Consider the following 27,992-nt stretch of genomic DNA (forward strand, 5'->3'; position numbering starts at 1 on the left):
GCTCCGCCATTCTATCAGATCATGGCTGATCTGTACCTCAACTCCAATCACCCGCCTTGATCCCCTGACCTGACAAACATCTCTCCACCTCAGTCTGGACAGTGTGAATGGCTCCAGCCATAATCCACAGCATTTTGGGTAAGGGAGAGAGTTCCAGATTTTCAGTAACCTCTGTGTGAAAAACTGCCTCCTGATTTCACTCCTAATCAGCCTGACTCTAATTACAAGATTATGTTATTTTAAATTCCATTTAAGTTCCATTTACTCTGTGGCTTCTTCTCACTCTCTCAGTCACCGCCATAAGTCCCATTATTTGCGTAAGTCTCGTGTCACATTTACATGAGGAAATTTATACGGTAAATGCGACAAACTTGTATAATATTAACCAACCATCGGGTTAAATGGCTTAAACGTCCACCTGCAGTGGGAGGAGATTCTTGGAGTGGGGGGATCGGGGGTGTGGAGGCGGAGGAAAGAGGGGCAGAAGTGAATGGAGTGATTGTGGGCAAATCAAGAGGATGTCTCAAAGCATGTGCACTTTGAGACATCTCTTGGCACCTGAGCTGGGCCTAGGAGCTCAGGGAGTTGCTGAGGGGAAAGATGAACAAAAGTGGTTCTGTCTCGAGTCACCTTTGTGGACATTGAATACCCCAAAATTGCCAACTGCTGTCTGGCCAGCTCTCCCGCTGCTTGTTCCTTACCCGTTAGTTAGGGCTTTGGCTGCAGGATTAACAGGAGCTGAGGGGGAGGATTCCCTGCCCCCAGTGACTGGTCGGCGCTTCCAGGTCCTGGTCCTGCCGATGAGCCGGGCTGGAATACTGCAGCCCCTCCTGCCTCAGGAACCGGGACTAAAGACCATCACAGAGGGTGGGCTCGGTAGTCCAGTTCCTGACTACTGAGTTAGGAACAACAACAACAACTTGTACTTATATAACGCCATCCACTCGGTGTCTCAGAGCGCTTAACTATACAGGGTAAATGCCGCGTTCGCCCACAAATATACAGTCAATTCACTTTACAGTGTGAAGCGCTTTGGTACATCCTCCCGACGTGAAAAGCGCTATATCAAATGCAAGGATTATTATTATTATTGTTATTAAAGATGGATGGATGGGCGGGCGGGTCGGCAGAAGAAAGAAAATATACCAAAAAAGGAAAAAGAGAGGAAAGCAGGAAGGGAGAGAAAGAGAAAGAGAGAGAGAGTGAGAGAGAGAGGAGGAGGAAGTTTACAGTACCTTATAAATTTTGAAACATAACAAAACGCTAGGAATTCCTGTCAAGTGCAGTGACTTGTTTTTATAGATAAATGTGACAAACATTTTGGTGCCACAAAACACTGTGAGATGAAATTGGAGGCTCGTTGTCTGGTTGAACACACGGAGAGAGAGAGAGAGAGAGAGAGAGAATATTGGCACCAATGATGTTTCCTGCAAACAATACTTTTCCCCATTTAATATTCAAACACTGAGCCTGACCAAAGAACATCTGAATGGGAGGGGAAGATAGTCCCCATTTTAACAGGATTAAAGGAGAAAACCTCAAAGCCAACAGCCATGTGGTTCACAAAGGGAGAATAGATCAAGAAAACAAATGCATTTGAATTCTTCGTTTATAATAATTCAGATTCCCTCTGACAGTTACGATAGGCAGTTAAGGAAAGATGTCACCAGTAATATACAAAGCAATCCTCATGCCCGGTATAGAATGAAAGGGCACACATCCTGCACCTGGGGATTATTGAGTAGAAGCGAGCTCTATTCAACAACCACGTTGACCTCAGTTAAATTAGTTACTGTTCAATACAAAGGACAATAGGTCTATCATTCTGGGAGGGGAAATAGAGATACCGAGGATGAAGAGGTTTGTGTTGTTATCAGCAGGATAAACATGATGGCACAAAGCAATTATTTGTGAATACAGATTTCCGAGAAATATTTTTTCTCTTTCTTTTGTCATTTGCGTCTTTCATGTTCTCTCCATTAAGCCAGGTGTTGTCATTGTTTCCTTTGGTCTCTCTCCTCGCTGTCTCCCTCGCATTACCCCATTTCCCAACCCCCCCCACCCCCCGTGCTCCAACAACCCCAACTCACACACCTCCCGCACTGCCGACCACAACTTCCGTTCACGTAGCGCCCTTCATGCAGGGTTACGTCTCGCAGTGGAAAAAACTATCTTAAAACTCGATATTTGATATTTACCTCACCAAGTCAGTCAGGAACCTGGGCGTCTTGTTGAACCCTCAACTGTCCTTTCTCCCCACCCCCCTCCCCATTCATGCCATGACCCACTCTGCCTTTCCCCCTCCTCCGCAACATCGCCCGACTCCGCCACCTGCCTCACCTCTTAGGCCACCGAAACCCTCATACCTTCATTACATCACGGCTCGACTACCCCAACTCCCTGCTTGTTGGCCTCCCCAACTCTTCTCTCCACAGGCTGCAGATCATCCACAATTCTGCAGCTCGTACCCTCTCCCGCACCAGACCCCGTGACCCCATCATCCCCACCCTCACCCGGCTCCACTGGCTCCCCATCCCCGAGAGGATAGAGTTCAAACTCCTCGCCCTCACCTTCAAGGCCCTCCATGGCCTTGTCCTACCACTGTGACCTGTTAACCCCTTATCAACCTGTCTGCTCGCTCCGCTCAGCAGGTTCCATGTCCCCCGCCCGGGCTGGGCTTCAACCTCCCTAATCCCAACCCCCCCCCTCCCCCTCATCCCCACCACCCCACTCGGGTCCTAATCTCTGACTGTCAGCATTTTGGGATGTCCTCCTGACGTGTGTAAATGTAATTTTGTATTGTTGTTGTATTTATACAGAAAAGCCAACTCTCTGTGTAGTCATTTTTAATCCGAATAAAAGCCTATCCAAAGGAACAATTTTATATGCAAATTAAATAACTTGGAAAAAAGCAGAAATGGTAATGCCAGTTTAATTTCTGTCATAACAAACAAAATACTTTAACAAGTTACAAGTAGTTTTGAGTATCAACGCTTTGATTTAGATTTTTAGATGTCACAGGTAATAAGGGTAATGTAAATTTCAATAATAGCCTGTTGTATTTGCGAGAGTGAGAGAGAGAGAGAGAGAGAGAGACTTCTTCCTCTAGTAGGGGAATTCAGAACAAGAGGACATACATGATCTTTTGATCAGAGTGCTCACCTCGCAAGCGAAGTAAGGAGGAAACCCATTGGGCTCGAAGGGCCGAATGGTCTACTCCTGCTCCTACATGTTACGTTATTGTTATTCGATTGGTGGATCACTTTCCCGGGGGGTCATAATTCCTCCCCCCAAAAAAAATTATAAAAATTATAATTTGGTCACTGAATTCATGACTATTTGTGGGACGCTGCTGTGCGCAATTGGCTGCCGTGTTTCGTCCACAAAATATCCATTCGATTCACTTTGCAGCATATTCTGTGAAGCCCTTTCAGGCATCTCAACGACGTGATGAAGGATTATGATTCTTATCATTATATGTTAAATTTAAAAGTGAAATCCAAAAACATTTTTTTAATCAACCACAAAAGGGCTGCGCAAATGTAGAATTCAATTGATTTTAAAGTAAATATATCATTTATTATATACCAAATGCAAGGTTTATTATTATAATTCATTATAAACGACTGTAAATACAGGGTCAGAAAAAATATTTAAGAGAGAGAGACATGAGAACATGTTGTGCGCTCAAGGGGGATGATAGAGCGCAGAGAAATGGGGTTAAGTTGCAGATTAGCAGTCAATCCTATGAAAGGACAGCAATTGCCTCAATGGGTTAAATGGTCGCCCCATTTCTTTTTTCCTCTGTGTCTATCTATCTGTCCTGACTGTCTGTCTGCTCATGTACTGGATGATTTAAAAAACATGTATACCTTGAAGGAAGTAGAATCCTGTGCACAATTGGCTGCCTTGTTTACCCACAAAATATACAGTCAATTCCCTTCACAATATATTCTGCGAAGCGCTTTGAGACGTCTCTAAGACATGATAAGGCGCTGCATCAAATGCAAGGATTAGTATTATTATTAAACGTTGGAAAAGACACATCTGATTGTAACTCCTGTGCAGGTTACACTCCAGTCAGACCATTCCGATTTAAATATCCCATGACCAATCTAAAGTTAGATGCCGAAGGGATTTTCACCGAGTGGGAATCTTACACTCTCTTCCTAAGATTTTACAACAGATTATAAAGGCTAAATAAAGGTTTCTCATTTGGGCTGAGGGTAAAATAATGGATTATTAGTCTCTTTCTCCTGGGAGGTTGTAACATGTTCACCCGGGAGGATGGTTAGCTGACCCTGCGATTGTGAGGACAATGGGAAGTGTGGAGGGATGAGTTTAAATGACCCAACGGGCCTTCTTCATACAAACCAACCCTGTGCTTCCCGCCTCAGTAGGTTTTAATGGGAGGTTTAAAAGCATCGCAGGTCCCACATCTCTGGGAACATCAATTAAGCTGTGTCTCTGTCCGCTCAGTGGCTACTGTCCTGCTCCATGTCCCCCAGTCTGCCCTCTCCACTATCATCAGCCGGGCCTTCAGCCTCTCCGCCCCCACCCTCTGGAACTCAATCCCGGAGCCCCTCTGCCTCAACCCCCCACCTCACCTCACCTCCTTCAAGGCCCGTCTCAAGACCCTCCTCTTCGACCTCACCTCCTCCTTCACCCCTCCCCCACCTTGCCCTCCTCCCCTTCGCTAATCACAAATCCCAGCTCGGTTGCAAACCCCTCATTTTCCAGCACCTTGAGATGTCCTCACGACGTGAAAGGCGATGTGTAAATGCGGTTTGCTGTTGTTGTTGTTTTGACAGCTAGACTATTACAAACATTGGGTGATGGATTCAGCCCCGTTTAAATAAACACACAACTGGAGTTAGTGTCTGGTCATAAAAGAGTCTGTGCCTAACCTCAGAAACACGGACTGTCACTGGATATTGTGAAGTGACTCGATCTCGCAAAACAGGATCCACTTCCTCTCACTATTAAAGGATTACAACATGTGTATCTGTACACCCACACAGCTAAATTGCAAACAAATCCCCATTTTATTTCTTAAACAAATTCAAATTCAAGATCCTCATCCTCACCTACAAGGCCATTCACGGCCTCGCTCCCTCCTACCTCTCTGACCTACTATCCCCCTACCTATCTGCCCGTACCCTCCGTTCCTCTGGCTCTGGTCTGCTCCACATCCCCCGCCCCAACCGCCCTACCATCGGTGGTCGGGCCTTCAGCCTCTCAGCCCCGAGGCTCTGGAACTCCATCCCCAGTGCCTTCGCCGCTTCCTCCCTTTCCTCCTTCAAAGCCGGTCTCAAGACCTTTCTCTTTGACCTTCAGCCTTCAGCTCCCCTCTCGACTCTCTACCCCCTCCTCGCTCCCTCCCTTCCCTCCCCTCACCCTGACCATTTCCCCCCTCCTCGCTCCCTCCCTTCCCTCCCCTCACCCTGACCATTTCCCCCCTCCTCGCTCCCTCCCTTCCCTCCCCTCACCCTGACCATTTCCCCCCAATGCTCGGGTCCTGACCCAACTGTACAGCGCCTTGGGACGTCCTCCCGACGTGAAAGGCGCTCAATAAATGGAATCTTGTTGTTGTTGTTGTTAAACGCAACGATGATGGATTTCTGCATGTGTCAGACACCCCTGGCTGACTGGAAAAAAATGAAAACTGATATACAGTATAATTATATTTTTAAAACCTTACCAGAAGTTTGACAATCGGATTACAAATTATTCAGGTAAAAGTAATTAGTATGGAACTTTTGCACCGTTGTCCATCTGTTTCCCCGAGAACACTACTATATCAAATATAAATATAAATATCATACATAAAAATATCTTAAATACAGATATGTTTCGCCCACAAAATATACAGTCAATTCACTTTACAGTATATTTTGTGAAGTGCTTTGAGTTGTCTCAACGACATGATAATATCAAATGTAAGGATTATTAGTATTATTGTTATCACTTTCAATATGGCATTATATCAAATCCAATTATTATTATTATTATTATTATTATTATTATCACTATTTCACTTACATTGCCCGTAAAATGCACAGTCACTCCACTTTACCATATATCTGTTGAAGCGCTTGGAGACGTCTCACCGACATAATAAGGTGCCCCGTTAAATGCAAGGATTATTATTATCATCATAATAATCCCCATTTTATTTCTTAAGTGCAGTGATGATGGGTTTCTGCGTGTGTCAGACACCCCAGTTAAATAGCTCCTGGTCACTTCTAAACTTATGGTGGACACGTGCGTCCTGAAATTAAATTGTTACAATAATTCCCTTCACCTCAAGTGGAGTTACAATTAAAATCGATAATTGCATCAAAACTGTTGCAAAACAGAATCCCATCTTTCCTCCCTGACCATTGATTTAAGACTCCATGTCAATAATACTTATTCATAGAATTATACAGCACAGAAGGAGGCTCATCGTGTCTGCGCTGGCTCTTTTCAATCCCACTCCCCACGCTCTCCCCCATAGCCCTGCAAACTTGTCCTCCCCAAATAATTTTCTATGGAGTCAATTAATTGTGGAGTCCTGTAGCTCAGTGGTTAGAGCGCTCGCTTTATAAGCGAGAGATCTGGGTTTGATTCCAGGCAGGGCGAACGCTTGGGCAAGTTGTCTTACTCCACACACCTAATAATAATAATCCCTCAAGAAAAAAATAATAAATTGGTCATTTCAATCCACGACTGTTTGTGGGTCACTGCTGTGTGCAATTGGCTGCCGCTTTTTGACCACAAATATACAGTCAATTCACTTTACAGTCTACTACGTGAAGTGCTTTGAGACGTCTCGAAGAGGTGAAAAGCGCTATATCAAAGGAAGGATTATTATTATTATTATTATTATCTGCTTCTCTCTTAGAAGTTGTTACGAGATAATAATCCACATTTTTTTTAATTTAAATTTAAATTTCCACCCTTTGCAAAATGAGCCGAAGAAGAAAGGAAGCAACAACTGAAATGGATGTGACATGAAATTGACAAATTACGTTTTCTTTCTGGGGAGAGAGAGAGAGAGAGGGAGGATGGAGATAATAATAATAATAATCCTTTCGTTTGAAATAAGGCCTTATCACTTCTTTGAGACGTCTCAAAGCCCTTCACAGAATAAACTGTAAATCGAATTGACGTATATTTTGAGACACCTCATTGACCCAATGGGCGAAATGCAGCAGCCAATTTCACACAGTAGTGTCCCACAAACCAGCCATGGATTACGTGACTAAATTTTTTTTGATTTATTCTGAAGGAATTATCATCCCCAGGGAAAAGCGATCCGGGGTATGAGAGAGAGAGGGTTTGTGTGTGTGTGTGTGAGGTGAAACGAGACTTGAGACATCTCTACAACAAACACTTACCAGTTTCCATCGTGTCAGCGAGGGGATTCGAGTCTTTCAAAGGCCGAATTGAGACAAACAATTAGTTGTTTTTTTCTGCGCGCTGTCAAGATTCTCCAGCTATCATCGATAAAGTGAGATCATGATAACCTGGCAAAGCACACTTTGTGTCTGCAGAACCTTATTTCTCATTTATACCTATGTAATGTGCTGATACTTTGGCCCTTTCCGAATTTGTTTAAATGCAAATAATCAGGAGCAGTTTATTTTGGGAAATTTGCATTCATCTCATAGATGTTTTGAAGGTCTTCAAACGCACAATTAGTGTTTGGGATTTTCATTCCAAGTAACAACCCCCTCCTCCCAATTAAACTTTTTTGGCCCCATCTCTAGGTCTGCTATAAACAGCTTAGCTTAAGTGTAATGTAGGTTAGTGGCCCACACAGTAGTTTGTCAAGTAATTGCTTAAAAAAATGTTTATTTTTGTTTGCTGTTTGTTACCTTTTTTTTTGCCCAGCCGTGTGTCTGACACGTGTGGAAATCCATCACCATTGCGTAAGAGTCTCCAAACCAAGCTGAGAATTCCATGCATCCCACCAACACATGGAAATTCCAGAGATGTTTTGTTGAAATGGAATGGAACGTGTTCTCTCTCTCTCTTTCTCTCTCTCTCTCTCTCACTGGAGGGACACAACCTCAGAGGGCAACAACAACAAAAACAACAACAACTTGCATTTATACCCGCGCCCTTTCACGAGGATCGCTTAAAAAAATACAGTCAATTCAATTTACAGAGTATTCTGCGAAGCGCTTTGAGACAGCTCAAAGACATGTTGAGGCGCTGTCTCAAATGCGAGGATTATCATTATAAATTATTATGAAGGATGTATTATTTCAATGGAAACCACTAACAATCTATAATTAACACAGATATTTTCTCATGCACCGACTGCTGTATGCCAATGAGATGCCCTGTAAGCTTCAAACTGTAAAAACTGTGACTGTAAACACACCAGTGGAAACGTTAAGGTAATTTTGACTGGGTGGTGAGAAACCATAATTTATAAAGAACCTCTACGTTGATACTCTATTTATGTCACCTGAAATTTATTACCCCCAAACAATTAAATGCAAGAGTTCGAGGGACTGCAATGGTTGATGGATGTTGGCTGATCATAAATTTTTCATTTTATTAAACCATGGGATACGTTTCTAAAAGCGCACGATTGGTCTATTTAAATCCATCCCTTAATTCCTTTTTAAAGGAAACAAAGCAAGAACATCGTCAAGTGTCCGAGGGCAATAATTCAAGATATTTGGGATTCTTTGAATGATTCAGAATGGTTTAAAGTCTGCATTCTGTACATTTCTGGAGTCCTGTAGCTCAAGTGAGAGGACCCGGGTTCGATTCCCAGGCGGGCAAAACCTTAGGCAAGTTTCCTTACTCCTCAAGCCTCTGTTATCATATTATTATTCTATTTACCTAGCAGTAAGTAGGAACCCGATTATCAGTCAATTGGTGGATCGCTTTCCCGGGGTAATAAACCCTCAAAGAAAAATTGGTCACTCAATCCACGACTGTTTGTGGGACGTTACTGTGCGCAATTGACTGCCGCGTTTCGCCCACAAAATACACAGTCAATTCACTTGGCAATGTATTCTACAAAGCGCTTTGAGACGTCTCAACGATATGATAAGTCGCTCCATCAAATGCAAGGATTATTATTATCATTATTCTGTTGGAATAACTGATAAGGCAGGGCATTAAGGGGCTACAGTTGTTTTTGCTAGCGTTTTAAGGTTTCTGTTGGTTGTACGAATGAAATGAGATTCAAGGAAAAAAACTCAGCCTCTGAAAGTGTAACCACATATAATACTTCACAACAATTCTCTTGTTCCTGTTCTTACAAACTTATTTGCATGGTGCGATTTTTTTCCCTCTCTCTCAAGATAGAATATCTAAGGTCGCTGTGTTGTCTACCTATCTCAAAACATAGGAACATAGGAACTGGAGTGGGCCATTCAGCCTCTTGAGCCTGTTCCACCCTGGCTGATCTGTACCTCAACTCCAATTACCCACCTTTAATAATAATAATAATCCTTGCATTTGATACAGCGCCTTATCATGTCTTCGAGACGTCTCAAAGCGCTTCACAGAATATACGTGAAGTGAATTGACGGTATATTTTGTGGGCAAAATGGGTCTTTGCCCCATATGCCTTGTTACCCTTACCTAACAAAAACCTACCCCCCTCAGTCTTGAAAATTTGAATCTGTGGGTTGAATGCTTGAAGGAAACATTGAAATACATCGCTTCCTACTCACTAGCCTTTGCCACTGTGACTCGAACTTTTTCTCTCACTTGTGGTGCAAGAGAATGTGACCAAAGAATGAGCGATCTGAGGGCCCCAAATTCCTCGTAGTCGTAGCCCTCAGTGTTATGCGCGGATTCATAGATTCTTAGAATCCCACAGCATAGGAGGCCATTTGGTCCATTGCCCACAAAATATACAGTCAATTCACTTTACAGGAAATTCTGTGAAGGGCTTTGAGATAGTCATAAGCCGCTATATCAAATGCAACAATTATTATTATTTTCGTGCCTGTGCCAGCTCTTTGAAAGAGTTATCCAACTCATCCCACTCCCTCACCCTTTCCCCATGGCCTTGCAACTTTTTTCTTTTCAAGTACCTATTCAATTCCCACCAAGTCCGCTTGCAATGTATGCTTGCAGCAAATCCTGTGGAGCGTATTGAGATGTCCTCCTGAGATGACAGGTACTATAACAAACACAAGAATTATTCAAATCATAGCCTTTCATTGCCAGGCTGTTCTGAATTTCAGAAAATTCTTAAATCCAGTTTGGGAGCTAATTTGGAAGCTTGACTGATCTGGAGGGAGATTGTTATCCAGGTGGCGGGTGGAAAGTAAGAGGGGTTCTCCTTGGAGCTGAACTGGCTCCTGAGTGTGCTGCCTGGCAGCGGGTTCTCAGAATCAAGCCAGCCCTCTGTGGCGGTCTCGGTAGTCCAGGACACTGCTGATGACAGCACAGCCCACCCTGGCACATTGGAAGGGCACGCCAGTCAATGGGAGCAGGGAATCCTCCCAGTCAGCTCCTGTAAACCCTCCAAGCCAAAGCCTCAACAGGTCAGGCGGTCCAAGGCCAGATTAGAGTCTAGAGTCTGTCAGACATAGGGATCGAACCCTCAACTTTCTGACCCAGAGGTCAGGGACAGGGCCAATTGCTATCTGAAACCTACTCTGTGCTTACCTAAAACTGGGTTGGGACGTATTGATATATTATGCAAATCTGGTGGTAACATCCTAATGATTGAGCAGACAGTAACCTCCTGAGTTTTATTAGGAACCGTCACTGATTAGCACCAGAACACAAAACACTTCTTTGTGTTTGTTGCTTACAAAGTGCCCTTTAAACCCGGGATATATTTAAACGGACATTTCATTTCTCTCTCGCTTCATGCTTTTCACCTCCCTGTCCCTTTCTTTCTTTTTATGTATACAGTCACTACACTTTACACGTATATGTTGCGAAATGCTTTGAGACATCTCGACGCATGAAAAAACGCTATATTGAATGCAAGGATTATTGTTACATACATAACAACAAATTGCATTCAATAGCGCCTTTCACATTTAGGATGACGTCCATATATTGTTACTCCCTTTTCCCATTATTTTCCTCTGTCAAATAATCTCTGGCCCTGATCACAGAGTCACCCTTCTTATGTTTGTCCCTGTTTATTAATATTTTTTATAATTAAGAGTGCGTCAGCTTAGCTCAGTAGTGGTAGCAATCTTGCCTTTGAGTCAGAAGGTTGTGGGTTCAAATCCTGCATCGGGACTTGAACAACAACAATAACAACAACAACAATCCTTGCATTTGATATAGCGCTTTTCACGTCGGGAGGACGTCCCAAAGCGCTTCACAGAACACACTGTAAAGTGAATTGACTGTATATTTGTGGGCGAACGCGGCAGCCAATTGCGCACAGCAATGTCCCACAAACAGTCGTAGATTGAAACTGACCAATTTATTATTGTTTTTGGTTTTGGAGGGATTATTATTAAGCTCTGTGTGGAGTAAGGAAACTTGCCCAAGGTTTCGCCCTCTGCCTGGAATTGAACTCAGGTCTCTCACTTGCAAAGCGAGTGCTCTAACCTCTGAGCTACAGGACTCCACAGTTGAACTCACATAGTCTAAACTGACTCTCCAATGCAGTCCTGGGGGAGTATTGCATTGTCGGAGATGCCGTCTTTCGGATGAGATGTTAAACCAAGATCTCGTCTGTGCCTGTTCAGGTGGATGATAAGGTTCCCATGGCTCCGTTGGAAAAGAGAAGGGAGTTTCTCTTTCCTGATGTCCTGACCAGCAATCCCCCAAATAAAATTGGTCACTCACTCCATGGCCGTTTGTGGGCAGTTGTGCTGCCGCTTCTGTCTACAAATACATGGCCACTCCATATCACAATAATTCAAGTGAAGTGCTTTGAGACGTCCTTCCAACTAGATCAGGATCAATCTGCACCTACAGCATCAAAACCTCTCAAAACACTTCACAGGGAATTGCTGTGACATGTAGTGACTGTGTAATATGTAAGCAAACAATTTAGCCCCGCAGTATCCCATAAAAAGACATCAGTGGTGGGGAAAATTCTTGAGTCATTAATTAAGAATGTCGTTATGGGATTCCTGGAAGACCATAACAAGATTAGGCAGTCAACATGGCTTTACAAAAGGGAAGTCATGCTTAACTAATCTCTTAGAGTGTTTTGAAGATGTATCTGCAGGTTAGATAGGGGGGAACCAGTAGATGTAGTATATTTAGATTTTAAAAAGGCATTTGACAAAGTGCCACACAAAAGGCTATGTCACAAGGTTAAGGCCCACGGGATTAATGGGAACATATTAGCATGGATTGAAGAGTGGGTAACAGGTAGAAAACAGAGAGTAGGGATAAATGGGTCATTCTCGAATTGGCAGGAGATGTGACTAGTAGAGTGCCACAAGGATCAGTGTTTGGGCCTCAGCTATTCACAATTTACATCAATGATCTCGACGAGGACATTGAATGTAACGTATCTAAATTTGCGGATGACACTAAACTCAGTGGGAGAGTGAGCTCAGAGGATGATGCAAAAAGATTGCAACGAGATATAGATAGGCGAGGGGAGTGGGCGAGTAGGTGGCAGATGGAATTTAATGTGGGGAAGTGTGAAGTTATTCACCTCGGTAGCAAAAATAGAAAAACAGATTATTTTCTAGAGGGGGAAAGATTAGACAGTGTTAGTGTTCAGAGGGATTTGGGTGTCCTTGTACACCAGTCTCAAAAAGGTAGTTTGCAGGTGCAGCAGCAACTGAGAAGGCGAACGGCAGTTAGTGTTCATTGCAAAAGATTTAGAGTACAAGAGTAGGGAAGTCTTGCTACAACTGTATAGGGCCTTGGTGAGACCGCACCGAGAGTATTGTGTGCAGTGTTGGTCCTTATTTATAAAAGGACATACTTGCCCTCGAGGGGGTGCAGCGTAGATTCACTCGGTTAGTGCCTGGAATGAGGGGACTGACCTATGAGGAGAGGCTGAATAAACTAGGGCTGTATTCTCTAGAGTACAGAAGAATTAGGGGAGATCTTATTGAAACATATAAGATTCTTAAAGGGCTGTAAAGTAGACACTGTTTCCCCGGTGGGAGAATCTATAACCGGGGGTCACAGTCTGAAAATTCAAGGGTCAGCCTTTTAGAACAGAGTTGAGGAAACATTTCTTCACTCAGAGGGTAGTGAATTTATGGAACTCACTACCCCAGAAGGCTGTAGATGCTCAGTCCTTGAACATCTTCAAGGCTGAGAATGATAGATTTTTAAAAAATAGAGGGATTGGGGGATATGGGGATAGAGCAGGTAATTAGAGTTAGGTCTGAAGATCAGCCACGATCTTATCGAATGGCGGGGCACAGGCTTGAGGGGCTGAATGGCCTACTCCTGCTCCTAATTTTTAAACGACCATGAAGTTGTTGACCAATTTTTATCTGGGGAGATTGGCAGGGACACTGGGAGAAAGTCCATTCTCATTCCTAGTATTGCCATGAGAATTTAAACTAAATAGGTAGACAGGATCTCCTAGAAGCTAGAATTTCGGAATAAGCCAGTCTATGGGGTAATGAATTGGGGTAAATAAAATGGTTCTCAAAGTGCTCACGGAATAATAATATTTATAATAAGCTTATAATAATAATTTCGGCCACAAAATACATTTGTTCTATACACAATAATATAATAATAATAACAATCCATAGTACATACTCAATATAACCTGTGAAGCGCTTTGGGACATCTCCAGGACGTGATAAGATGCCTTATCAAATGTAAGGATTATTATATTATAACACCTAATCATGTCACTTCATTTGATGTGAGAATTATTGTTGGTGATGTTTCATTCATTGGCTCTCTTTCTCCCAATCCTCCAATTGTTTTTTAAGCTATTTTAGCCCAACGCTGCTTGTAGCAAATGTTGAACCTGCCACTCACTATTAGGGCCGTTTGCGAAATGCCATTTTAACACAAGTGATGATAGCGGTTCTGACTGTTTCACATCTTTGTGACTTTGACAAGCGCTGTCTCTGTGCTGTGGGAAGAGCAGAAACCGGACTGGAGCAGCTCGAGGAGGGAGTGGTGTCAGCAAACCTGATTTACGATAATAATCCTCGCATTTGATGCAGCGCCTTATCACGTCTTCGAGACATCTCAAAGCACTTCACGGGATATGCTGCAAAGTGAATTGACTGTATATTTTGTGGGCGAAACGCGGCAGTCAATTGTGCACAGCAGTGTCCCACATTCGTGGATTGAGGGACCAGATTATTATTATTATTTTTGTTTTGGAGGGATTATTACTCCCGGAAAAACGATCTGCCAATCGACTAAAAACCGGGTTTCTACTTACTCCTTGGTGAACAGAGGCTGGTGGAGTAAGGAAACTTGTCTATCGTTTTGCCCCGCCCGGGAATCAAATCCAGGTCCTTTCGCTTGTGAGTGCACTAATCACCGTCAGGAGCAGCCTTGCAACATCACATTACAGAAATTTGACAAGGAAAGGCAGGTTAGAAATGGGAAGGTAATTGACAGCAGTTTTAAGGGGGAGAAGAACAGAACCTGAGGAGAGCAACTGGTTGACTGTGTCGGCCAGCGAGGGGGGAGAGGAGTGGGGAGTTGAGTGACCAGGAACCAGGTGGGAAGGGGTTCAAGGCAACAGGTGGTGGACTTCATCTGGGAGATGGTGGTTGAAAGTGAGGAGGGAGAAATGGGGCAAAGTGGTGAGGAGTGGTAGGAGCCAGGGAGGAAGGCGTGGGTGGTGTAGATGGGAACTAATGCAAAGCTGTTTGCGGAGCAGGGACGGTCTGAGTGCCACGCCGCCAGTCAGGCACAGGAACTGTTTGGATGTGGCACTACCCGGGCGCCTCAGAAATTTGGTTTCAATTTAAATGAAAGTGAATTGAACCAAAGCCCGAACTCAAGCACAAAGCGAAACTAGGACCAGAGTAACTCCTAACTTGCTGAAGATCTCTGGCCATTTGCTAATGATTGGAAAATCTGCTACACATCCTCACCTGGCTCACCATCCCTCAGATCAACATCCTTGTGCCCACCTTCAAGCCCTCCACATACTTGCTCCTCCCTGCCTACCTCTGTGACCTACTAAAACTTCATCAACCTGCCCCTCTACCTCTGCTCGGCAGGCACTGACCTGCTCCACTATCGGCAGTTGGCCTTCAGGTTTTCTGCCCCCACCCTCTGGAACTCCATCCCCCTCCGCATCACCCCCTCCCTTGCCCGCTTGAAGGCCTGCCGCAAAACCTTCCTCTTCGACCACGCTTTCAGTCATCATTCCTCCTCCACCCCACTTGCCCTCCACCCCTCCCTGATCCCAACCGCCTGCTCAGGTGCAAACCCCTCACTGTCCAGCGCATTGGGTGGTCCTCCTGACGTGAAAGGCACTTTGTAAATGCAATTTGTTGTTGTTGTTATAATAATAATCACGTTGGTGAGACTTCTCAAAGAGCGTCACAGATTCTATTATAAAATGGATCAACTGTGTATTTTGTGTGTGAGGGGTGTTGGGGGGGTGGGAGTGGGAGGAAAGGAGCTCTGGGTTATCACAGGTGACAACAACAGCAAAATTATATTTGTGCAGCGCTTTTCACGTCAGGAGGACTTCCCAAAGTGCTGAACAATCAGTGTTTCGGACCCAAGCTGGGGGTCAGGATCAGGGACGGTGGAGGGTGACCAAAGGCATGATCGAAGAGGAGAGTCTTGAGATGGGTCTTGAAGGTGGTAAGGGAGGGGGCGAGGCGAAGGGACTGCAGGATGGAGTTCCAGAGGGCGGGGGCAGAGTGGCTGAAGGCCTGCCCGCCGATGTTGGGACAGGCGAGATGGGGGACATGAAGCAGGACGGAGCCCACTGAGAGAAGGGAACAAGCAGGTTGGTAGGGGGTTAGGAGGTCACAGAGGTAGGGGGGAGCAAGACCATGGAGGGCTTTGAAGGTGAGGACCAGGATCTTGAACTGTATCCTTTGTGTGATGGGAAGCCAATGCAGTCGGGCACGGATGGCACTGATACGGTCACGGAGTCTGGTGTGGGTGAGGACACGGGCTGCAGAGTTCTGGATGATCTGCAGCCTGTGGAGGAAGGAGTTGGGGAGGTTGCTAAGCAGAGAGTTTCCGGAGTCAAGTCTGGATGTTATGAATGCGTGTATACGAGGTATAAATTCTCTTCGGTGAGACCTTACACCAAGAGGTCCTATCAGATGGACAATCAAAATCCCATAGAACTATTCAAAAGAGAAGGGAGGTGTTTCTTCTGGTCATGACGAGCAATCCTCCTGCAAAGTTGATCATTCCCCTTGTGGCTATTTGCAGTGTGCAAATTTACTGCCGCGCTTGCCTATCGATAGGCACTTGACGTTAATTGCCTGTGAATTGATCTTTAAGATGTTTTGACGTTATTATTTTTTTCAGGACAAACAGAAGGATTAGTACCAGGTTGGCGTGAATCATTCTATACACATTTAATAATAATAATAATAATAATAATAATCATTGCATTTGTTACAGCATCTTTCAGGCATCAGGGATATGTCTCAAAAGTTTTCGCCCACAAAATACGCAGTTAATCCACTTTACAGTATATTGTGTGAAGCGCTTTGAGACGTCTCAACGACGTGATAAGGCGCTGCATCAAATGCAAGGATTATTATTAATATTATAACTATAAACCGCTTTGAGAAGTTTTGACATTATAGATATTATATCAAGTGCAAGGATATTATAATAACCTGGACGCTGTAAAATGCCACATCAAGTTAAGTAAGTGCATTTTTCTCCCCCAAAACTGGCCGCTCACAGATAAGGCGTTAAACCAAATACGTTAAACCATATATTTAACAGGTTTCTGCCTGTTCAATAAAATTGATCGCTCACTCCATTCCATGGCTGTTTGCGTGACATCACTGCGCACACGTTTGACTGCCGCGCTCGCCCACAAAATACACAGTCGCTCCACTTTACAGTTAATCCTGTAAAGTGCTTTAGGACGTCTTTCCGACATGACACTGCGCTGTGTCGAAGGCAAAGATTATTATTATCATAACATTTTAACTTGAAGTTGCTTATTCGTTTCTTTCCCAATTCACAGTGCTGGAGGCATTCCCCAGGTGTGGTATTTGCTGTTTAAAAGTCTATCACAGATTTGGAGATAAAAGAACCTGAAATTATATGCAAACATCCTCTAACAACTTTTAACAACCAAATTCTGAGCAGTATTAATTGTCAAGTTGTCACAAACTGCGGCTCGATCCCTATTTTTTAATTTCTGCTCAATATTTTATTTGTTACTTGTCACGTGCTATCTCGTTCAAGTGACCACACTAGAGACTGGTCAGTGACATTAAAGGGAACTGGTCCTCTTAATTCAGTTTACAGTGTAATCTTATCATCCTCTTTTTTTCCTCTCTTACTTTGGAGCCCTGTAGCCCAGTGGTTAGCGTGCTCGCCTTGTAAGCGAGAAAGCAAGAGGACCTGGGTTGGATTCCCAGCAGGGTGAACTCTTAGGCAAATAATCAAAAACAAAATCGTGACCTTTTGTGGGACGCTGCTGTGCGCAATTGGCTGCCGCGTTTTGTCCACAACATATACAGTGAATTCACTTTACGGTATATTCCGTGACGGCTTCGACACGTCTGAACCGCATGATAAGGCGCTATATCAAATGCAAGGATTATTATTATTACATTTATTATTATGAGAGCCAAGTGACCAAGGATGGTCTGAAGTCTCTCGCCCTCGGTCACTCAGTGTGGAGAAGCACTTGGCATCAATTCGTTACTGAGATCTGTGCCATTCTATTAGACCATGGCTGATATGTACCTCAACCGCCTTTGCCTCGTATTCCTTGATACCCCGAGCTGACAAACATCTAGCCACCTCAGTCTTGAGCATTTGAATGACCTTACACAGTGGTCATTAAACTTGATGTCCCATCTGGCTGTTTCGGTGGGCGTTGCATTAAAGATCCCGTGGAACTTTTTAAAAAGAGAAGTTTTCTGTCTCCCGGCGCCTGGCCAACGATCACACTGGCAAGATTGGAAGGTGCACTTCGGGGCTGTTTGCGGGACATTGCTGAGTGCAAATCGGCTGTTGCGTCCACTCTCAAAATACAAGACAATATAAGCAGTCGGCACATTTCACAGTAAAATTCTGTGAAGCGCTTTGAGATGTCTCGAAGACATGATCATATTACTACTAATAATAATTCTTGCCTTTGATACGTCTCAAAGCGCTTCACAGAATATACTGTAAAGTGAATTGACTGTGTACAAGCATGTCAAAAGAGGCTCCGAGACACTGTCCAGCGTGGACAAATGCAATATAAATGCATGTTGTGTTGTTGTGGTCAGGCAGCACCTGTGGAGAAAGGAAAGTTGGTCAACCTTTCGGGTCCACGACCTGTCCTGCTGAGTGTTCCCAGCGACTGCTGTTTTTGTTTCCTATTTCCAGCATCTGCAGGATTTTGCATTTTGTTTCTGCTGTAAAGTGAATTGACTGTATATTTTGTGGTCCAAACAGCAGTGTCCTACAAACATTGACTAACCAAATTATTTATTTATTTGTTAGTGTGTTTTGAAGGGATTACTACTGCAATCGCCCTTCCACCCCATTTACAAAGCGAGTGCTCTAACCACTAAGCTACAGGACTCCACGATGACAATGCCTTCCATCAAATGCGAGAATTTGTATTATTACCCAATTGTTCTTCCTACCCCCATCCTTATTAAAACAATTACCACATCTGCACCTGTCTTGATAGCTGAGTTGCCATAGGCAACTTCAGAGGTTAAGAGGAGCTCTGTGTGGTCTTTTTCTTGTATCTTTCAAGAGTTAACATAAAGTTAGATAACAAAAATCTTTGAGGAGAATGTACTTACGACATGTTGGAGACTGACCTGGGGACATTTGGCTGCCTGTCATTGTGGTATGTATAGCTATACATACAGCTACAGCACAGGGAGACAGCGAGAGAGAGAGAGAGGGAGAGAGGACAAGTGAAAAATCAATCGCCAATGCTTCGCTTCATTAAGTATCTGCATTCTGAAACAGACTCCAGTATATTGGTTGGAGTGTTGGCGAAAGTGTCTCTGTGAGATGCAACAGAGAAGAGGTCAAGAGGTTCGACCCAACAGCCAATCGCGTGACCTTGTGCTAATTCAGCAATTGCTAATTCTATTCTGTTAATTCAGGGTGGTTCAACTGGCGGCCCGTGGGCCGGATCCGGCCCAGGGGATGGTTTCATCCGGCCCACAAAGCACTGTCTTGACGAGCAAATAGAGGCCATGGGCCAATTAGGAGATGGTCTTCAGGCTCTGCCTGGCAACGGGACTGGCCAAACAGAATAAAATATTGCTTTTGTAGTCCCGCAGATGTGTTTCTGAAATCCGGCATCAGGCCCTCGATAGCCAAAAGTTTGGACCATCCTTTGTTAAGTGCTGCCCTTTTCTCCTAGCGCTATGTTACACTGAGGTTGGCTCAGTTGGTAGTATTGCTGGTCTTAACATTTACAGAGATGAGTGATTTCAATTTTGTGGAGAGACTGCATAGGCCTGGGATTAATCACACAACAGCAGAGAGGGTTGAGAGGAGATTTAATAGAGCTGTTCAAAATTATGACGGGATTTGATAAAGTAAACAGGGAGAAACTGTTTCCTCTGGCGGGCGGGTGGGCCGGTAACCAGAGGACACAGATTTAAGATAATTGGCATAAGAACCAAAGGGTAGAAAAGGAGAAATCTTTTTACCCAGAGAGTTGTTATGGTCTGGAATGCATTGCCTGAACGCGCAGTGGAAGCAGATTTGATAGTGGATTTCAAAAGGAAATTGGAAAAGTGTTAAAACGGAAAAATGGGCAGCGCTATAGGGTAAGAGCGGGGGAGTGGGGACTAGTTGGGGTAAGAATGGGGGAGTGGGATTAGTTGGGGTAACAGTGGGGAAGTGGGACTAGTTGGGGTAAGAGCGGGGGAGTGGAACTAGTTGGGGTAAGAGCGGGGGAGTGGGACTAGTTGAGGTAAGAGCGGGGGAGTGGGCCTAGTTGGGGTAAGAGCGGGGGCGTGGGATTAGTTGGGGTAAGAGCGGGGACGTGGGATTAGTTGGGGTAAGAGCGGGGGAGTGGCACTAGTTGGGGTGAGAGCAGGGAGTGGGATTAGTTGGGGTAAGAGCAGGGGAGTGGGATTCATTGGGGTAAGAGCAGGGAGTGGGACTAGTTGGGGTAAGAGCGGGATAGTGGGACTAGTTGGGGTATCAGCGGGGGAGTGGGACTAGTTGGGGTAAGAGCGGGGCAGTGGAACTAGTTGGGGTAAGAGCGGGAGAGTGGGACTAGTTGTGGTAAGAGCGGGGGAGTGGGACTAGTTGGGGTAAGAGCGGGGGAGTGGGAGTAGTTGGGATAAGAGCGGGGGAGTGGCACTAGTTGGGATAAGAGCGGGGGAGTGGGAGTAGTTGGGATAAGAGCGGGGGAGTGGCACTAGTTGGGATAAGAGCGGGGGAGTGGGAGTAGTTGGGGTAAGAGCGGGGGAGTGGCACTAGTTGGGGTAAGAGCGGGGGAGTGGCACTAGTTGGGGTAAGAGTGGGGGAGTGGGACTAGTTGGGGTAAGAGCTGGGGAGTGGGACTAGTTGGGGTAAGAGCTGGGGAGTGGGACTAGTTGGGGTAAGAGCTGGGGAGTGGGACTAGTTGGGGTAAGAGCTGGGGAGTGGGACTAGTTGGTAAACACTTTCAAAGACCTGGCACAGGCTCGATGGGCTGAATGGCCTCCTTCTGTGCTGTAAGATTCTATGCTTCTTAAGTTCAGGAATCTATGGTTTGGAGTTCCAACAGGACCTGAGCTCCCAATTCCTCACCCGCCAACCGCCCCCACCCCCTCTCCCTACCCCCACCCCACTTTTGTGCTTCTCTCTGCTCACGTGGAACAGGCTCGATGGGCTGAAAGTCACGCTCTCCCCAACCCCTGCTCTCCTCCATTAGGGAGACAGGAAGCATCCCTCCATCCAGGGAGAGTGTACGTTCCATTCCTCGTGTGGCTGTCTCCAACCTCTCGATGTGGTCACTTCAGTCCACGACTGTTTCTGGGTCGCTGCTGTGGGCAAATGGCTGCCACGTTTCGCCCACAAAAATACAGTCAATTGACTTTATAATACATCCTGCGAAGCGCTTTGTGGCGCCTCAACGACGTGATAAGGCGCTGTATGAAATGCCAGGATTATTATTATTATCGCAAATGCAGCTGCTGCCCTCATGTGGAGGGAAATTTGCCAATTTGAAGCAGAATGGAACGTAGTGGCTGTGACAGCAACCGAGGTGGGGGGGTGTGTGGGGAGTGGGGCAGTTGGGAAGAGACCCCCAGCGTTTGTCGTCTTGTTCTTTATGGATGTGGGGCACCCCACCCCCTTCCTTAAATAACTTAAATTCTTGGCGTCCCATAGCGTAGTGGTTAGAGCACTCGTCTCGCAAGCGGGAGGTTCAATTCCCGGGGCAAGTTTCCTTACTCCCCCCACACACGCACACACACACGCACGCACACACGCACGCACACACGCGCACACACACACACACACACACACACACAGGCCTCTGTTCACCTCGCCGTAAGTAGGAACATGGTTTTTGGTGGATTGGTGGATCACTTTCAGAGGATAATAATCCCTCAAACCTTCCCCCCCCAAAATGGTCACTCAATCCACGATTGCTTGTGGGGAACTGGCTGCTGCGTTTCACCCACAAATTAATACAGTCAATCAATCCACTTTACAACAATAATAATAATAATAATCCTTGCATTTGATTTAGTGCTTTTCACATCTTCTCGACGTCTCAAAGCGCTTCACAGAATAGACTGTAAAGTGAATTGACTGTATATTTGTGGGCGAACGCGGCAGCCAATTGTGCACAGCAATGGCCCACAAACAGTCGTGGATTGAAAATGACCAATTTATTATTGTTTTGTTTTGGAGGAATTATTATTAGGCTCTGTGTGGAGTAAGGAAACTTGCCCAAGGTTTCGCCCTCTGCCGGGAATTGAACCCACGTGTCTCGCTTGCAAGGCCAGTGCTCTAACCACTGAGCTACAGGACTCCACAATATGTGGGTGAAGCACTTTGAGACGTCTCAATGACGTGATCAGGCGCTGTACCAAATGCAAGGATCGTTATTGTAGTTGTTGAGGCGAGTGGACCATGGATTTGAGGAGCGGCGAGGAGCAAGTTTCTATTCAAAATTCCCTTTCTATCTCTTTATGTTTTTAATTAAAAGTTCTTCCGAGTGGTGTAAGGGTTAACACCTGTGTGTGTGTGTGTGTGTGTGTGTGTGTGAGGTTATACAAACCCGCTCGTCACTGGCTCATACCCCAGTCTCAGTTATCTGATCTCAGATCCGTAGGTGGGTTAACAAGTGGAACAGTTTATCAGGAAAGGTCGTTGAGGTCAAAACGCTGGGACTCATGTTTTTTTCACAAAAGAACACCCGATACTGTGGTGGGAGGACATAGGGCGTCTGTTCTGGAAATATGAGATTGAATAATAATAATAATCCAATTGATATCACGTTGTTGAAACATCTGAAAGTGCTTCACAGAATATACTGTAAAGTCTATATTTAACTGTGTATTTTGTGGGCAAAAGACGCAGCCAATTGCACACAGAAGTGTCCCACAAACAATGGTGGATTGAGTGACCAAATTATTAGTTTTTTTAAGGAATTATTACCCCTGGAAAATGACCGCCAATCGACCAACAACTGGGTTCCTACTCACTGCTACGTAAACAGAGGCGTGTGTGTGGAGTAAGGAAACTTGTCCAAGGTATCGCTCTGCCCGGGAACCGAACCCGGGTCCTCTCATTTGCGAGGCGAGCGCTCTAACCACTACACTACTTTCTTCATCGGAACCGATCTCGTGAATGGCCTCAGTGTTAGTGGGCGAGGGTGTTCACAGAGGAGGAAGGGAATAAAAGTCTCAAATTAACAAGGGAGTAAATGTGTGTGTTTTTTTTAAAAAAGTCCCAAGTTAAATTCTTGTGGAACGAGATTAACTCTTCACATTTTGACTTGCACGGGACTGAAATTTTAATATTCGATTGGGACTCACGTACAATCGGATCAGAAGGCGTAAGCAACTCCGCTTAAGTCAGCATATACTCCGCGTGTTTACAATGAGCTTTAGCGTAACAGCGTCCTGAAACCTCCATCCGCCAATTTCTGCAAAATGAACACTCTCAGTCATTGAAATCAATGCTAAAAAAAACGTAAATGAAGTTATCAAACAGGGCAATATTAAGAGCGGGGGAGTGGGACTAGTTTGGGTAAGAGCAGTGGGAGTGGGACTAGTTGGGGTAAGAGCAGTGGGAGTGGGACTAGTTGGGGTAAGAGTGGGGGACTAGTTGGGGTAAGAGCGGGGGAGTGGGACTAGTTTGGGTAAGAGTGGGGGAGTGGGACTAGTTGGGGTAAGAGCAGGGGAGTGGGACTAGTTGGGGTAAGAGCGGGGGAGTGGGACTAGTTGGGGTAAGAGCAGGGGAGTCGGACTAGTTGGGGTAAGAGTGGGGGAGTGGGACTAGTTGGGGTAAGAGCAGGGGAGTGGGACTAGTTGGGGTAAGAGCGGGGGAGTGGGACTAGTTGGGGTAAGAGCAGGGGAGTGGGACTAGTTGGGGTAAGAGCGGGGGAGTGGGACTAGCTCTTTCAAAGAGCGGACACAGGCACGGCGGGCCGAATGGCCTCCTTCTATGATTTGCTGATAGTTTTCAGATGCATTACAAGTTCCATGAGAAATCCCAACAAATCCCACCAAAAGTGCGGCACAATTTACTTCAGCGCAACATACTATGTGATCAGAGGACAGCAGCGGAAAGAGAGAGGGAACGGTTCAATTCCTAAACGTTCCCTCGTTAGGAGCCTGTCATTCAATAAGCAATAACAACAACAAATTACATTTGTATAGTGCCTTTGATGTTGGGAGGACGTCGCAAAGTGCTGGACAGTCAAGGATGTGAAGGAGGCGAGGGTGGAGGCGAGGGAGGAGGCGAGGGAGGAGGCGAGGGAGGAGGCGAAGCGAAAGGAAAAAAAGCAGGAACGCTTTCGATTTTTAAATGAAATACCACAATTTGCTTAAGTCACAATTAATCTTTCAGAGAGCCAATATTGTGAATGGTTTCAGGCTGAACCGATGGGGGGAGGGGAGCGTCAGTTTCCGGCAACTAATCCAACATGGAATGATCAACATCGCTGATAGCATCCACGTGGGAAGATATTATTCTTTTGATTTCAACGACCTGGGGCGACAGAAACTTCTTGAGCTCCTCGAGCATTTCATTGGTCTTCCCCACCACCTTCTGCAAGATCTGCTGAAATCTCCACTGGATTTCCTTCCCCTGTTTGATGCCTGTGGGCTTCAGTCGAGTGAGTATGACCCTCAACCTCTCTCCGATTTTGGCGTAGGTCTGGTTGTGCTCGTGGCTTAGAAGATAGTCTGGATACGTCTCTGGGTCAGCCCCGTTCTTGTGCAGGAGCCCGTTGAACAAGGAACTGTAGTTGCCTCTGTGCGCATTCTGGTAGTGAATCGCCCTAAGATCTACAGCAAGCGATTGCAAGGCATCCTTCAGATGAATCATCTCCTCATGGAGCTTCCCCGGCAAGTCGCCCAGATGCTCTTTACTTGTTTTTCTCCACAAGATCATGGCGCTTTGATACTTCTCAATTAAAGCTGTGAGGTCTTGCCAAGTTTCATTTTGCTTTTCCCTGTGGGACAGAAGAACGCACCACCCCTCCCTTAATAATAATAATAATAATCCTTGCATTTGATACAACGCCTTATCACGTCTTCGAGGCGTTTCAAAGCGTTTCACGGAATACAGTCTAAAGTGAATTGACTGTATATTTTGCAGACAAAATGTGGCAGCCAATTACACACAGCAGCATCCCGCAAACAGTCCGGAAAAGTGATCCGCCAATCGACTAACAACTGGGTTCCCACTTACTGCTAGGTAACCAGAGGCGTGTGGAGTAAGGAAACTTGCCAAATTCTCCCCCACCCCCCACCCAGAGGTGAGAAGAACGCAGCTGATGGCAGCACAACTCAGCCTGGCTCAAGCTATGAGGATTTTAGTTGTTTAGACTTCAGCAATGCACCCCAAAGCCCACTCTGGGCTCCCCCCAAAGCCTTGGCTCTTGCTAACCTGCGCCTAATACTTCCTAATACTTCCTGCAGGGAGAGAGAGAGAGAGAGAGAGCGCATTCCATTCTAACAATCCATCTCTGGGATTTCCATGTGTGGGTGAGATGCCTGGAAATCGCAGCTTGGTTTGGATTCTCTTAAGCAACGGTGATGGGTTTCCGCATGTGTCAGACACCGGCTGACCAAACAAAATTAAAAAAAATGTTTAGTTTAGTGGATTTTAAGCATTTCAACTCAATTCACATGGCACGTGTGAAAATTTAGTTTGCACATGTTACTGAGCTGTTGCCTTGTCAGCAAAAGGTCTTAACGACAATAATAATCCTGGCATTTGATACAGCACCTTATCACGTCTTCGAGACGTCTCAAAGCGCTTCACAGGATAAAGTGAAGCGGTAAAGTGAATTGACTGTATATTTTGTGGGCGAAACACAGCAGCCAATTGTGCACAGCAGCGTCCCACAGACAGCCGTGGGTTGAAGTGACCAATTTATTATTTTTTTTGAAGGAATTATTACCCTCTTATTAGTCCTGTCTATTAACCTAAGAAATGAGACAGGAGCCAGGCTGACACCTGACTGCAGGACTCCTGATATCACTACACACAGTGAACATAATACATAATACAGGTTCGATAACCAGGTAAATACTCACGTCAGCCTTTGCTGCAGTCCGGAACCATAGAAACCGTGCACCATTTCTGTGATTTCCTCAGCACCTTCATGGAAGTGTTTCCAAAAGTCTTGAAGAAACGTAACTGTCTTGTTGACCACAGATCTGGCTTGGGTGCCTTGTCAACAAAACAAAACCAGGGGGAAAGGCTGGTTGATGATGCTCATTCTGATAATGTAGATTTTTTTTTTAAATGATGATTTTAATGATGCTAATGATTTTTTTTTAAGGGAGCCAACTGCGCACAGTCGTGGGTTGATGACCAACTTGTTATTTAAAGCAGTTTTTTTTTGAGGGATTATTACCCCCGAAAAAGCGATCCACCCAATCCACTAAGGACCGGGTTCCTACTTACTGCTAGTTAAACAGAGACGTGTGGAGTAAGAAAACTTGCGCACAACATTTCGCCCTGCGTGGGAATAAACCCCAGGTCCTCTCGCATACAAGGTGAGTGCTCTAACCACTACACTACAGGACTCCATGACTCCAAGGTAAAACAGCTTATCATGGTCTACATTATCCAGGATCTTTTAGAAGCTTAAAAACTGCAATCATTTGGCCTCTCAACCTTCTCTTTGCTGAGACTTGCTGACTTTTGTTGGGGTACACTCTATGCATGACTATGGTCCAGTGGGTCCTGTATGTTATTTCATCGAGACCTGACATGGCTGACAGCTGAGGATAAGGCTAATAATAATCCTTGCATTTGATACAGCGCCTTATCATGTCGTTGAGATGTCTCAAAGCGCTTCACAGGACATACTGTAAAGTGGAGTGACTGTGTATCTTGTGGACAAATGCAATTATATATTACATTACCTGTGATCAGAAGCAGAACCACAATAACTGCAGACGTCTTCATCATGGCTTCAGGGTGTCAACCTCTGGAAAGACATTTAGAAGCTGAGCATGAATGGATGATGACCCGGTTATTATAATAATAGAATATATATTCACAGGATATACTGCAAAGAGAAATTACTGTATCTTGTAGTGGCCATAACAGCCAATATCCACACTGCAACAGCCCACAAACAACCGTGAAGTTGTTTGACCCCAGATTTATTTGCGTTTGACCGAAAATTTACTAACGGATGTTAAAGATCCCAACACTTTATTGGAAAAGAGATGGCAGTTCCTCGAGCAACTGATAGGACAGATAGGACTTCACTTAATGTCAATGGCACCTTCAACTGATGCTGCAATGCTGGAATCTCTGCCTTAGACTGTGAGCTCACAGTATCGATGTGGGGCTTGAACCCCAATCTCTCTGATATCTGCATATTGTACCAAATGCAACTGTTAATCAGCATTATCAAATTATCCCATAATCTTCCCCTTGCCAGTCAAAATTCAAATAAATATAAGAATAATCCTGGCATTTGATACAGCGCCTGATTACGTCCTTGAGACGTCTCAAAGAGCTTCGCAGGATACATTGTAAAGTGGATTGACTTGCAAATGAAAATAAAGGCACTATACGAAGACTTTAAGTATAAATTTGCTTGATACTCCATATTTCCCAGTTAAATAAAATGTCACTCTCTTGGGTTCTCTTGCTACTGTCATTTGACAAACGAACAAGCTATTTTACTCTCAGAAAACGTGAAATAAGATGAGACGAACTTCTTTTTACCTTCCGTGGGTTCAGCTTCTCCGTGTTCTCTCGTCCCTGCCGTGTGGACTGCAGATCGCTAAGATTTATGAGCCGCCCGTTATCTGTGCCATCTGATAAGGGAGAGAACTGTGAAACAAAGCCACAGGGCTGTTTATTTAACTGTGGAAACACAGGTTTTAAGGGTCAAGATTCCTAACCTTTCAGAGTCCAGCAAACATTGACAAAAAGAACAAAGTTGCTAACTTTTCGTACAATAACATGAAATGGGGTATAATGGGGGTGATCTCAAAGCCTAATTACCCCCAATGACCAATCACCTCCACTCGACTGGCACAGGGCCTCCTGCTCGTCCCTCGCACCCTCCGCCCACACCCCGAAAGTCTGGAACGCGCTCCCCCAATCCCTGCGTCTTGCCTCTTTTCTCCCCTTCTTCAAGTCACAACCGAAAGCCTTCCTCTCCCTCCCCACTCCCAGCTCAGGGTCAGGCTCCACCACTGTTAAACGCTCTTACCCTGCGTGGAGGGCACTATATAAGTGCAATTTGTTATAGTTGTACCGTGCAG

General features: G+C 45.1%; 2 protein-coding genes and 1 non-coding gene across 4 annotated transcripts in view; 1 reads left to right on the forward strand and 2 right to left on the reverse strand.

Annotated features, from left to right (window-relative positions):
* cunh11orf53 (chromosome unknown C11orf53 homolog) overlaps positions 1-7,392 on the reverse strand; it is a 24,295-nt gene extending 16,903 nt beyond the window's left edge. Inside the window, exon 1 of the mRNA XM_007907325.1 lies at positions 7,383-7,392. Coding sequence (XP_007905516.1) covers positions 7,383-7,392 — 10 coding nt within the window. The remainder of the gene's footprint in view (positions 1-7,382) is intronic.
* On the forward strand, positions 6,553-6,624 carry trnai-uau. Its single transcript has one exon. It is a non-coding gene; the product is annotated as a tRNA-Ile (tRNA).
* Positions 7,393-8,001: 609 nt separating the features above from the next.
* Positions 8,002-27,985, reverse strand: LOC103187699. Of its 2 annotated transcripts, XR_006085760.1 has the most exons (7): positions 27,941-27,985; positions 27,448-27,539; positions 26,631-26,695; positions 25,794-25,929; positions 24,235-24,703; positions 11,042-11,044; positions 8,002-8,013 (listed from the first exon to the last, which is right to left on the reverse strand). XR_006085760.1 is itself a non-coding variant. In XM_007907318.2 (4 exons), exons 2-4 carry the CDS (start codon positions 26,674-26,676, stop codon positions 24,163-24,165), a joined length of 723 nt encoding a protein of 240 aa, XP_007905509.1. In that variant the 5' UTR covers positions 26,677-26,695; positions 27,448-27,551; the 3' UTR covers positions 24,003-24,162. The 2 variants fall into 2 exon arrangements, 1 of the variants encoding a protein (XP_007905509.1); XM_007907318.2 differs by lacking the exons at positions 8,002-8,013; positions 11,042-11,044; positions 27,941-27,985 and having other exon boundaries at positions 24,003-24,703; positions 27,448-27,551.
* Between the last annotated feature and the right edge of the window lie 7 nt (positions 27,986-27,992).

This window comes from Callorhinchus milii, unplaced genomic scaffold (assembly GCF_018977255.1).
Source record: "Callorhinchus milii isolate IMCB2004 unplaced genomic scaffold, IMCB_Cmil_1.0 Scaffold25, whole genome shotgun sequence".
NCBI classification, from domain to species: domain Eukaryota; kingdom Metazoa; phylum Chordata; class Chondrichthyes; order Chimaeriformes; family Callorhinchidae; genus Callorhinchus; species Callorhinchus milii.